At 45.1% G+C, this 13,796-nt stretch overlaps 1 protein-coding gene across 1 annotated transcript in view; it reads right to left on the reverse strand.

Moving 5' to 3' along the window:
* The window catches only part of MICALCL (MICAL C-terminal like), a 77,279-nt gene that overhangs the window by 20,489 nt on the left and 42,994 nt on the right, over window positions 1-13,796 (reverse strand). Inside the window, exons 7-9 of the mRNA XM_029915802.1 lie at window positions 13,367-13,482; window positions 8,553-8,642; window positions 5,754-5,847 (exon numbers count right to left, since the gene is read on the reverse strand). Coding sequence (XP_029771662.1) covers window positions 5,754-5,847; window positions 8,553-8,642; window positions 13,367-13,482 — 300 coding nt within the window. The remainder of the gene's footprint in view (window positions 1-5,753; window positions 5,848-8,552; window positions 8,643-13,366; window positions 13,483-13,796) is intronic.

The raw sequence follows: 13,796 nt of genomic DNA on the forward strand, positions 1-13,796 counted from the left end.
CAGCAGGAAGCTCATGATGTTAAGTTTGACTGTGGTTGCGGTTGGTCAAGGTGAAGGTGGTGTTGCCCGTTCACTTTTGTAGTGTTTTCTTTCTGCTCGCTCATTTTTATGTGTAATCTATTTCTGTAAATGTTTGACATATAGACACAGAAGATTCTGTATTTAATAATTAATATAGTGGAAGTTCTTGGCCATTGAAACTTGTTGTTTTTGCCACTCTTAGTGGCTCACTTCCTTGTTTTTGGGATGATTATTTATTATCATTTAATGGTTTATTGAACTTAATTTGCCTGAAGCCTGAGAGCATAAACTGAAGCATGGGCTCTTTCATAGAGCATCTACCCTTGTTTTTCAGGGACTTAAAGGACCTGGTGCAACGCGGAACTCTTTGAGGTTTGCTTCCCTACTTTTGTTTAGTCTCAAGGCTTAGCCTTTAAAACTACTGATATTTATCCTCAAGGCAATCCTGGATTTCTTTTTTATGCTTCCTTCCTTCCTGGCACATGGAAATTTCAGCATACTTTTCTTCTTCTCATCCTTGTCCTTCTTGGCCCTGAGAGATTTACCTCATTTACTTGAGAGAGCCCAGGAATGTTTTTGAAAGTGTACTTGTTGTAGTGAACAGGCTTTTGTAGGATCTAGTCCCCAGTTGTGCTGCTCCATGCTTCTTGGGAACTGCATTCTGTATCTGGCCAATTTGGTAATCTAGTTTCAAATGTTGTTCCACGTAAAATCATTATGACCATGTTTTTAAACTCTGAGGGTTGCAAAATTAACTTTATGGGTCAGAACAAGCACTAAAAATAAGACAGAATGGAAAGTACTAGTCTTTTACATGTAGCAAAATTCAGTATTTTTTCTTGATGAATGTTTTCAGTTACATATTTATATGTATTAATTTGTGATAGAAAATGCATTTCTTGATGCTGTTATGGTAATGTTTTTGTGTAAGGCAATGCTCTAGGGCATGTAACTCTGAGACCTCGATGCCCAGGAATCCATGCGGTAGAGAGGACCCAAGGCTTTTTCAGGAAGAGAAGCTCAGTCTCACCCTCAGGGGGCCCATCCTTGTTGCAAAGCCACTAACTTTCTACAGGGTGGCCTCTGAGACTGGACTTGGAGATGAACACATAATAAGTGGATGATTTGTATTTGTTGAGTAAGGCTTGGGTCCGGGGCGACTTGTACGGTGCCACCTTCTGGCTGTTTTCTGGGCTGTGAGCAGAACACGCCTGTGCTCTGATGTACTGGGTTTCACTGTTTACTTCCAGCACACAGACTTGTGGCAAACCCACCCAGATTTCTTGCTTGCTTAGCCATCACCTTTGGAGTCTTATTACTCTTGGTCATTTCCTATGAATGGCATCCAGCTTCAAACTCACAAGCGTCTGACTCCAATGTCTGTATTCTTTTAAGGACACCTCATTGTTATATTTTCAAGTAAAGTATTCCTTCTGTTCCTCAGAACCAGTCAAGACAAAAACCACAGAGTGTACGCCAAACTACTTCCCTCTTCCTGGCTAGGTTTTCATTGCACTTTCTCTTGTCGTAACATGTGCTCCTGCTGCCACCTACTGGCAGCCTCACCCATCCTGCTATTTCTTTGTAAACTCCATCTTTGTGAGGGCGAAGCCATCTGGCTCCTAAAAAAAAAAAAAAAAAAAAAAAGGCAAGAAGCTCAATGCAGACAACCAATTAGTAAACCTTTCCGAAAAGTTGGTAACATTATAAGGGAAGATAATTCCCATATACCTTCCCTAGGGACAAATCTTTTCTCCAAGCTGTTCTCAAGTTTTCATCAGATTTCACCTGCCTCCAGGTATTAAAAGCATAGATTGTGTTACCCACGCCATCTAAATCCAAATGGCAGTTTCTTGCAAACTTGGGAAATTCCACCTCACTGATAACAAATCAATAAGTAACAGTGCCTTGACCAAGAAGAATCGAAGAGGCTGGTAAAGCTTGGCTGGTTTTCCTCATACAGCGTGGGGCTCAGGGCAATCAGGCCCCTGCATATCCTGGTCCTTGACTCTGGGCACCTAGGACGACCGGGGGAATCCATGCCCTTTTCTTCAAGGACATCCATCCACAACACTTGTCCCCACCTCCCAACACACACCCTCCAGGACATCATGCCTCGCCATCTAGGGTGGATTGTTGGATTTTTGTTCTTCTTTGTTTCCCCTTCCTTGACAAAATGGTGAACAACCCTTGCCGCGGGTGGAGGAGCTTATTTTTGACTGTTGGGAAGAAAGAAAGGAGGAATTGTTGTCACGACAATTAGGAGCTCGTCAAAGCTTCATTTTGCTCATCAGCCATCATTGCCCTCCGTCCTGCACCCCCGCATGTTCCTCTAATTCAATGCCCGCCTAATGAATAACTCCGAGGAACAAAAGAGCCTTTCAGGCTGGCGCACGTAATTATTAGAGGAGCCTTGCATTACTGTCACAGACTACTCATGTTTTCAGGCCTGTCTCTAAATTTGGTTATTCACAACCTTTATAGCTCAATATTATTGCCTAACTGTGATCATTTTCTAATTATCCTAATAATACCTATTAAATAATTCCCATTAAATCACTTGAACCAGAGCGGCACAGGCCAGCTCAAATACAACTTAACCTAATAAGCATTGGTCATTCATTAAGCATCAAGGCAATCTCTTAAAGGGGCTGAATAGAATATTAAACTGCAAAGGAATATTATTATTGCACAAATGTTATTACAAGTTAGAGTGTATTAATTTCGATGCCTGGTTTGCACATCTTCCGTTTGGTTTCCTTCGGGGCCACTCTCCTCGACTGGACTCTTCCAGGCTCCAGCCCCGTGTTGATCTGTATCTGTCACCCACACAAAAACAATCAAGGGGGAAGGCCCATAAACTGAACAGGGGATTCGATTACTGAGGATGTAAAGGGAATGAGGGGAATCTGTCTTCTGCCTGGCTGACACGCCTTTGAAAACACCACAGGTTGACTTTCTTCAGCTGGTAGTTCAAAAAAGCCTTTCTTTAAGCTTGGGGGAGAGGGAGATTTTCAGAAGCTTTGATAATTTGGTTTCTAGAATTTAAATTTCAAGCAATAAAGATGAGTGAGTCAATTCTTTTTGTTTGTTTGTTTTAATAATTAAAGCATTTAAAAAAATTTATTCATTTTTCGGAGACAGAGCATGAGTGGGGGAGGGGCAGGGAGAGTGAGGGAGACGCAGAATGTGACCCAGGCTTTAGGCTCTGAGCTGTCAGCACAGAGCCTGATGTGGGGCTTGAACTCACAGACCACCGTGAGATTATGACCTGAGCTGAAGTCAGATGCTTAACCGACTGAGCCACCCTGGTGCCCCAAATGCGTCAATTCATTAACAGTGTGTGTGTGTGCGTGTGTGTGTGTGTGTGTGTGTGTGTATTTAAGAATGCTTTGTAAAAACAACATTGTTGTTGAATGCCTGCAGTGAGGTAAATACTTCCGGATGCGATTTGCCCACCAATGCCCTGAATTCTCAAAATGGCTCAGTAATGTGAGGATTATTAGCTTCATTTTTGGCATAAGAAATCTGCAGCGTGAGAGGTTAAGTGATTTTCCGAAGGCCACACAGCATAAATGCAACAGAGCAAAACCTGAACACGGGCTCATTGATGCCTATTATCCTACCATCCCACCCGGCCTCCCCAGCAAATGGAAACACACCCTAGCTTGGTTGGTTTATCCTTTCCGTTTCTAAGGCTCTCGCTGAAATCTGTGGATTCCCAAAGACCAGCGCAGAGCCTTCTCGATGGGTGTATGGCTGTCTGTCAAACAAGGGCAGTTCATTTGATGGAAAGTCCCAGTAACAGCTGTAGGGCCAGGCAGTGTCTCTCACTGCAAGCAACAGATAGTTACCATTTTTGGAATGAAGTCTATTCCTGATGGGTGGATTAGTGCATTGCAAGGAAATGCACCAGGTATTTTAGAAAGAAAAGGAAGAAATACTTTCCGATCATCTCTCCTGTGCCAGGTGCTATGCTAGTGCACATAAATTGGTTTAGCCCATCCTCCCCATAAATCCAAGAAATGGGTCTGATGATCACACCCACTTTATAAACCGGGCTCAGAGGGCTACAGTCAGACTCCAACATTTCCCTGTTACTCAGAAACAAGCTAGCCATGCAGCTGCTAAAGGTAACACTGCAGGGTCCCTTACTTGGTTGAGCCCTTGCAAAGCTCTGGGAGCAGCCCTCATAATACTGCTTGCATGACTTTGTACAAACTTCAGGCCTCACAAAATCTGGGTCTGCCCTTGCTGATACTATCGCTCTCAAATAGCTGAGCTTTTAAGAGAATTAAAATCCTAACCTTCTGCCATGTTGTTTAACAAGTAAGATGTTGTTTACACAACTGCACACAGATATGTTTTCAGTGTTTGGTTAGATCGAGAATGCAGAAGGCTAAACACATCACATCCAAAAATGAAAGAGACAATATTACATCCCACCCACGAACTCTAAGGGCCTCTCCAATTCATTAGCTGTAAACTGGTACTGGGGTGGCTTCCAAAAAAATGTAGGTTTCTTTAAGCCATCCCTCACTTCGGAGTCCTTTGTGGTTTCCTTATTCATTGAGGCACTTCACATCTTCTGGAACAATGTCCCTCTTCTAGAACAATCTCCTCAACTCACTGGTTAACTCCTATTCTTCCTCTGGTTCTCATGGTAACGGATCGCCCTTTTCACATGATGAATCTGAGCGCCCTTCTCCCCACGATCAGTTAGGAAGCCTGTGATTTGTTCCCGTGCCCCCGTCCCTGAATGCTTGGTCCTATCGCAGAACTCTTCCTCTTGCATTGCCATTTACTTATTTACATAGCTGCGTCCTTAAACGGGCCATGAACTTCTCAAAGGCAGAAACTATGCCCTGCTCATCATTTTAGACCCACTGTCTTCATGTCTCCCACAGGGTAGGTCTTCACCAGATGAATTCTGCTTGACTCTAAGATCTGAAGCTACTGGTGGGATAGTTAACCATTTCTTATACCAGGCAATATGTTAATCTATTATCTTCATATGTATACATTATTTTATTTTTTTAATGCTTATTTGTTTTGAGAGACAGAGAGCAATGCAAGCAGGGGAGGGACAGAGAGAGAGAGAATCCTAAGCAGGTTTCACACTGTCATCCCAGAGCCTGATGTGGGGCTCGATCTCACAAACTGTGAGATCACGACCTGAGCCGAAATTAAAGTCCAATGCTTAACTGACTGAGCCACCCAGGAACCCCTCTTCATATATATTTTTAATATATAATTTCTTCTTTAATTCTTATATCAGTTCTAAAGGAAACCACAAATATCCCCATTTTAGAGGAGAAAAGAAAGTTCATAAAAGTTTAGACGTGGCCAGCCCAAGATACACAGCTAGAAAAAGAGGAATGAGGACTTTGAGTCCAAGTCTGGGCACTGATTGCTCCCACTTTGTTTGAACACCCAAATCATTCTCCTGAGTTTCTTGTAACCCCTGGATTGCAAAGAGCATTCACACGTGCCTAAGTGAGGCCAGGCAGGCCAGAAACTCAGTGATGAGGCCACGGGCCGACCAGTGCCCTAGGACTTTCAAATCGGACCACGAGTTTGATTTGGGAGGTGGGCGGCGGTGGCGGCCTTAGCACCGCAGCCCACGCTGACCGCCCCACAGGGCGGCCAGGCCTCCGCACTCGCCTGCCCGCACGGTTAGACCAGCGCTATTCTTGGGCCAGGCCGCCTCCCCGCTCTTCAGGACTGCCTACCTGCTTCCCCTCGCAGCGCCTTCTCCAGCCTCACGCCTTGGATCTCGGAAGCCCTCTGCTGCTCCTCCACCTCCTCCAGCTGCCTCTGGATGGCCTGCAATGTCAGGATTGTACGTCATATGGGGACTACTGAGGTGAGAGTCACAGGAGGAGGCCGACTCGACCACTTACTTTTTAAGCAGAAGAGGCCCTGTCCCTTGTGATGCCCCTCCTTGGGTAAGGACCTCTGAATTCCCAAACAGCTAGATTCTGATGTCTCCCTTCTTTAGCGTGAACACATAAAGCAAGGAGTCTGTACATAGGCTGGATCTGCCCCCACTTAGACAGGAGAACAGTCCTCTCGGACCAGGCCAACCACATAGATGTGCTCTCAGGCAGAGGATGCTGGGTAGGTGGGCGGTTCTCATGCCTCCCAGACTCTTGCGAGCCTTGGCCTCTGACGATGCTCGTGGCATACACAGAGCGGCAGCTACTACTCAGAGGAGGACGAGCTCTGGGAGCACATGGAGAGCACAGTCGCATTCCGTTTTCTCAAGAACCAGCAGATACCTCCCCAAAAGTCTGTCTGGAGCAAGAAATGCCAAGCTGACTCCTGGGGCCTTGGTGCACCTTGCTCAGTTTGTCCAGACCCTGTCCTCAGCTATAGATTGTACCCATTCTTTCACGACACCACAGGGCTGACACCTGGGGGCCTCTTACCACGGGCGTGTACGGTGGCTGTTACTGGAGATTATTAAGACAAGACCCACGATGTTCATCCCATTAGGGGACAACCTCACATCCTCCCTAGTTAACATTTGGAGTCATGACTGGGTTTGCTTTCACACATCTATTTTCCCAGGTAGCAATTTCTCTCCTGTCTGTATTAGGAAGGAAACTTGAGGGACACCCTTTTCCCATATGCATTTTGTTCCCCGTCAATTTTCTCTGCCTTCCAGCAGCATGCTGCTGGGAGGGCACAGCCCTTGGCAGACCAGACTTCACACCTGGCAAAACAGGTAAATGAAAGGAACTGGCAGCTGTCTGGGCAGGCAGAGTGTGTGTGTCCCTCTTCCTTCTGTCTCACCCCCCTTCCTCCTTAACTCCACATTTTCTCAGTCTCCCCTGCATTCAGGGTACAATCACTGAAGGGCCTTTAAGCCTGTAAAGTGGCACGAGTGGGGGTCAGGCCTGAACATCCACCTGGCTCTTCAGGTCCCTGCAAAGAGTGTTTAAGTCCCAGTGTCTAACCTAAAATTGAAATAGACAAGAACTCTGTGTAACACTCCTGTGATTTTGCGCCTTCTGCCTTTCTTTTAAAGACAATTATATTTTTATAAAATCATCTCTTGATGGCATGGCATAGAATTGCTAATGGAAGGGAAACATTTAAATGACTTCATGACCAACTGGCTTTATGGTTGTTATAGACTGAATTGTGACTACCCGGTCCCCCACATTCATATCCTGAAGCCCTAACTCCAATGTGACTGTATTCCTTTAAAGTAATTAAGGTCAAATGAGATCATAAGGCCCCTAATGCAGTTAGCACTGGTGACCTTATGGGAAGAGTCAGTGACACCAGAGGCATCTCCCTCTCTGCCTGGGCACAGAAGGAAGGCAGCTGTCTCTAGGCCAGGAAAAGAGGCTACACCAAAAGACCAATCCTGAAGACACCTTCATCTTGGGCTTCTGGCCGTCAGAACTATGAGAAATACATTCCTGTTTTTGAAGCCATGTATTTTATGTGAGGTGGTTATGGCGGCCTGAGCGGACTACGGCAGTGGTCGTTCTTTGGAAACCAAGGATGGAAGTCCTGAAGACTAACAAGGGCTGCTGTGAGTGCTTACAGATGCGGACTCCAGGGGGGTCACGGTTCTTACCACCACCTGCTGTCTGGAGGGAGAACGTGAGGAGGGGGTTGCCGGGTTTGCCGATCTGTACCGTAGAGACTGACCTTATTCTCCCAGGGGAAAGGTACAATGCTTCAAGAAAACCTGTTTCAGAAGTTGACAGAGGACAGAGACTGTGGGGATTTTCCCTGTCCACTAGGTGACAGGGAGGGCTCCCTTGTCACTCACTGTGAAGGGTAAAGGAATTTGATTTCCTTCCTTTCCAGGACTACATGGCCAGAGGGAGTGACGTTAGAAAGGGATAGAAGGGTACATCGCATGAATATGAATGGTCATTCTAAGCCCTTTTGTCTTAGAACCCCACTGTTCTTCAAGGCTAAGTCTGGGATCCTCAGGGAGATGGAGAATGTTTGGCTTTCTGCTCCCCTTGGCTGTCTGTGACAGAAGTGGGCAGACCAACTTGGGCAGGAATGTTTAGAGCTAACAATCAAATGAGGGAAACTATATTGGAATGCTAGACGCTCATGTTTGTGAGGAACCTTGGAGTAGAGACAGCTCCTAATAGTTGTCAGTTCTGCAGGGACTCTGTCAGGAAGTCAGGGGAAGGTTATATCCTCATGGGAGACAAAACTAAGCCACTGCTATGTGGTATTAGAGCTTGCGATGGTTCCCAAGGCCACGTGTTGCCTGTCATTCCAGGCTCACTTTGCAGGACACATGTTTGCAGACAGAAAGGCAGCTGGGAGGGGCCAGCAGAACACCCAGGCTCTCTAGGTCTCAGAATCCAACCAGGCATTGAGTTAAGACTTTTAGAATGGCCACAAATCTGGTCATTCAGAGGAGAGAGATTGACCTTTTCCCCAGCCCATCTCCCCCAATACAATACAGATTTCCAAAGGGCTTTCCAATCCAATTACGAGGTCCCAGTACCCAAGCTCACTCACTCACGTCAAGTTTGTATTCTGACCTGAGCTTTATGAAGTCTTTTCAATTCTTCCTGCTTAACTAATTGTTTTATTGCATTCTTCAGCTTCCTTCTTCTCAGTGTCTTCCTCTCCTAAAAAAAAAAAAAAAAACAATAGAGAAGAAAATGTATATTTGAGAAAAATGGGGTTGAAATTTTCAAAATAATGACACAGCTTCTACTCTTCCCATAAGAACCACTGCTTAGTTTCTAGAATGATGTTCTGATAGAACTTCCAGCAATGATGAAATATCTATGTCTGTGCTATCTAAAATATGGAAGCCACTAGCCACATGTGGCTATTGGACATCTGAAATGAGTCTAGCATGAATAAGAAATTGAATTTTAAGTTTCATTTCATTTAAAAAATTTAAATAGCCACATATGACTAGTAGGTGCCAGACTGGGAAACTGGTGTGTGTGTGTGTGTGTGTGTGTGTGTTCGAGGAGGTGTATATGTAGATATGGAGGTGGGAGTGGCTTTATAGAGAATTGACCTGGTTCCCCTGTGGAAAAGAATAACATAAAAATTATACTCAACACAGGTGCTACCACAGGCCCAAGAGGGACGAGCCTGGGAGGGACACACACACACACACCTCATGAAAACCATTTAACAATTTTAAACAGTCCTTAGGTTGAATCTACATTGCCTAATTGACCTGGGAATAGAGGAAGGTGTCTAAATAATCCAAATACAATTGTTTCTTGGATTGAGGTAGGCATAAGATGGCTTCCCTTCCCTACATCACTTTGCTTGTACAAATATGTCATTAACATCACTGGCTTTGTGTGTGCTTAGGCTTGTAAAATCAAGAACACTCAAAATCAATGCATGAAAACAGATGTCTGGATCTTGATGGTGTCACTTCCAGGTTTTAAACACCAGAGAAAGGAGAAGTAACAGTGTGGCCAGCTCCACATGCTGGAAAACGGAGGAGACTCTTCTGGTTGGAGAAACATCAGAGTGCTGGTCGAGTGGTGGGCCCAGGCAACATGCAAAGCTGGCATCGGATCCCAGCTGAGCTGTGTGAGTTTCAGCATGTCACACAATTTTCTGAACTTCGGTGCCCTTTTCAGAGCGAAGGAAATGATTTAGTGACCACCTGGTCGGATGCTTTAAGAATTAATTGAGAGAGGTGCCTGGATGGCTCAGTCTGCTGAGTGTTTGACTCTTGATTTTGGCTTAGATCATGATCTCATAGTCCATGGGATAAGAACTCTGCTGTAGGCTCTATGCTGATAGCACAGAGCCTGCTCAGGATTCTCTCTCTCACCCTCTCTCTCTTCCCCTCCCCCACTCACACTCTCTCTCAAAAACAAATAAATAAATAAACCAAAAAGAATTGAGAGAATGTGCGTCATGCCCTTTGTAGAACTCTTGAAAAAGATATTGGATAAGTACTCAGTAAGTACCATGATTTTTATTATTAAGTGACATGATTATTAGATTACCATGTTATAAATAAGCATGGTTATAATTTACTAAAGTCAATGCATTTTTCATACATGTGTGCATGCATGTATATAACACACATATATAGGTATATCGATATACATATATATCCTAAGTACACAAAGTAAATGTTTAAATTGGACTAGTTCTACTATGAGTTTGTCTTCTCTGAGCATACTTATCCACATTCTACATATTAGGACAAAGATTAGAGCATGCTAAAGATTTCCTTTTAATGCTGGCAGAAACAGATATGGAATTAAAACTTTGTTACAGCTAGCCCACTACCTGGGCATTCAATAAATGGCTGGACTGAATGTTTGCCCATTAAAGAGATTATAAATCCTATTATAAATTATAATAGGCCTACCTCAGATACTACCAGAGGCATCCAGGTTCACGACAGAGGTCAGAGATGATGCCTGAAAACATGTGCATCGCCAGGGCCCCGTGACTCCTCAGTCACCCATTCCATGGATATGGACGCAAGACTATCATATTCCTTAGGACAGAGAGCTTTGAGGATTCAGAGTGTCTACAGATCATCAGTGAAAACATTTATGATGAAATTTCCTTTTTTCTGGAGTTCTCCTTAGGATCCAGAATCCTAAAGATCTTCTTCATCCTTGGAAGGAAATTTTAGCTTTCAGAACTCCACTTATTCCATATCAATCGTCTCTGTTTCTTTGAGATGGCTTCCTGATTTACTGTCCATCACTCTGAACAGAGGGTCTGGGCTACTGGGATGGGGGAATCCCACCATTTGGCAGCCGGGATCTTTCTGGAAAAGTTAGGGTGGAGGGGCATGGTAGAGATCACTGGTAGTTGTCATCTAGAGATTGTCTAACTCAAAGACTCATAAATATCTCTTCAGCTTCCATTATATTAATTTACATAATAGACCCCAGCGTGTCCTACGTGCTATGTGGCAGATATTATACTGATTACTTCACATACATCATTTCACTTATTCCTCAAATTACACTTACATTATGGATAAGGCAATCAAATCTTGGAGTTAAATAACTTGCCCAAGATGGCACCATTAGTAATTGGTACAACCAGGGGTTAAGCCCAGGGACCCTGAATCCATATTCATGTTTTCATCTTGTCCATATGGCTTTTCCTATGCCAAATATGGTACAGGAGACCGCTGCCTTATAGAAATGTCAAAGTTTTCCCCTCAGTTAAGAGCACTTAATATAATTTCAAGGTGGGGGGGAGGTTAGCTTGACAGTATCCTAACTCTTTTCCAAGCAGTGGAGCCAAAACCTCACTGCTTTATCAAGAGTTAGCAAAACAGAACCTGGAGGAGGAAAGTAAGTCATTACCGCCTTTTATTAACGGATGTTGACATATAAAGAAGGATGATTTATTAACAAATGCTCATATAGCTTCATGATGTGCCAGGCGCGGCCTTTATATCCTCAATAGTGGCAATAAAAGCACAGGGAGAAAAGGAAAAAGAGGCTCGGGGCAGGGTGCCTGGGTGACTCAGTTGAGCGGCTGACTCTTGCTTTCAGCTCAGGTCATGGTCTTGTGGATTTGTGGTATCGAGCTCCACAATTGGGCTCTGCATTGACAGTATGGAGTCTGCTTGGGATTTTCTTTCTCTCTCTCCTCCTCTCTCTGCCCCTCACCTGCTCCCTATTTCTCTCTCTCAAAATAAACAAATAAACCTTAAAAACATTTCTTAAAAAGGCAAGGAAGGAAAAGACAAAGGACAGAGAAAGGGAGAGGGCTGGCAGGACCGGGGAGGAGCTGCCTGCCCCAGTCTCCCAGGTCCAGGCCTGGGTTTGGGAGGAGAACTGGAGGGGAGGGCCCAAGCAAAGGAAGAGGTGGGGGGTGCACATCCCGTGTGCAGTTTCCTGTGCAGAGTTTCATTTGAGCTGACGTGGGTGCTGTGCCAAGTGGCTGGGGTCACACCTATACGGGAAAGAAGAGATAAAGAAACGGGGCAGGGAAGGAGGAAACCCTTGTTCCTTCAGGGTGAGCCTTTGGGAAGCTTTTCCACAGGGCAAGCTTCTGTGCTGTCGGGCTGTGTTCTGAGCCAGCAGGAGGACAAGGGGCTACTTGCAAGGCTTGCCCTAGATATCATGGTCTTGTTATTTGATGTGTTTGGACCATTCCATTCCTTTATTCTCCGTGAGTGCTGGAATGGCCGTTGGAATGGCTGATGAATGTCTGTATTTATTCAAATACAGGGTATTTAAAAAGATGACAGGGACAGTAAAGAAGCCCCAGGAATCAACATGACACGCCAAATTCATTTGTGTTGAGTGCTGAACTTACCAGAGTTGCCCCGAGTTAGACATGAGAAATCCATACATATTCTCTCCCATTTATCTGCATGCCCTCCCTCCCTCTTACCTTCTTTGTCTCTCCCTCTCTTCCCCTCACCCCACTCGCGCCGTGTCCCAGAGCCCCTCCTGACTTGCTCTAAGCTGGGCCACAGAGGGGCTGGAAACCCTGAGGGACTTGAGATGGCGCCAAAGCTCCTCATGCCAGATATGGAGAAGTTGAGTCTGAGTAAATAAATGTGGTTCTCTCCCTTTCTCCTCAGATCCCCGCTGCTCCAAAAAATAAACACCGTTAGCACAGTGAACTGCTTCTCTGTCCTGCTGGAAAGCGTGTTAGGTCCAACCATTCATGTGCCAGTCCCGGTGAAAACGCTCCAGGCGCCGGGGGGAAAGAAAACAACCCTGAGACTGGTCGTGGGATGTGTCTTCATGTACATGACACAGACACGTTGAAGGACATATAACCATGTTTGTCTTTCTAAATCTATGCGCACAGGAGTTGTCTAGGGTGCTTCCCAGAAATCTGTTCCTTAAGCAAAGAGAAGAACGGCCGTGTCCCCAGCCGGCACGCAGCTAGCCCCTTCCCCAGCAGGGACCGTTGGAGATCCATATCTGTGTGCAACTGCATGGTCCGTTTCCTACTTCTGATTAGAATAAACATAACATTTTCCATGCAATCTGCCTCTAGTGCTTCTTCAACGAAGCTGTGTTTCCCCCAGGGAAATATGCATCTGCTTGTTGTAATTTTTTCGATGGTTTGCTTGTTGGACCACATATTAAACCCACGTTAAGAGCTGCAGTCACCAAATGATTTAAAGTAAATATGTCTGTTTTTTTTTTTCCTGCCAGCTGGAGCCTCGAAGAAAGGTAAGCTTCTAAAAGTTAAAAAAAAAAAAAGATAGTTCTTGGGGTGTTGCAGGTAGAGAGCGGTTGCTGTCAGATGCAATGAAACACGATCCTCTAACCACTGCAGCTGGGGGGGCCCACATGGGGTCTGGAATCCCCAACCGTGAATGGCTCCCATAAGCCAAGGCCCTTTTTAGTTTGCCAAGTGGTGTTACCTTTGGCTGCAGTGAAGGCTGGGGATGAAAATCTTCATCTCCAGAGGAGGAGCTGGTGGAAGAGGTAGAAGAGGAGACCCCTGTCATCTGCACTCGGATAGGGACGTGTTTGGGACCTGAAATGGGAACAGAAGAACTCACTGAACTCTCTGCTTCTTTACTGCTTCCTGACCCAAAGCTGCTTCTTCCTCCTCCCCTCTTCCCCTCATCCTCTTCCTCCCTGCCCTTCCCTCACTGCACCTGCCGTGAGCAGGAGGAGGCAGTACCTAAGGGCAACTGGAAATTTGGCCCTCCACGTTAATTACATTTCTGGGTCCCTGCCAAGAGCTTTGCAGCTCTTTCATATAAAAAAAAAGGTATTATGCAGAAATCAATTAATTCCTTAAACACCATTTATATGGTGTGTTGCTGAGAATGCATTCAGAGATGA

The sequence above is a fragment of the Suricata suricatta genome, chromosome 11 (genome assembly GCF_006229205.1).
Source record: "Suricata suricatta isolate VVHF042 chromosome 11, meerkat_22Aug2017_6uvM2_HiC, whole genome shotgun sequence".
NCBI lineage: Eukaryota > Metazoa > Chordata > Mammalia > Carnivora > Herpestidae > Suricata > Suricata suricatta.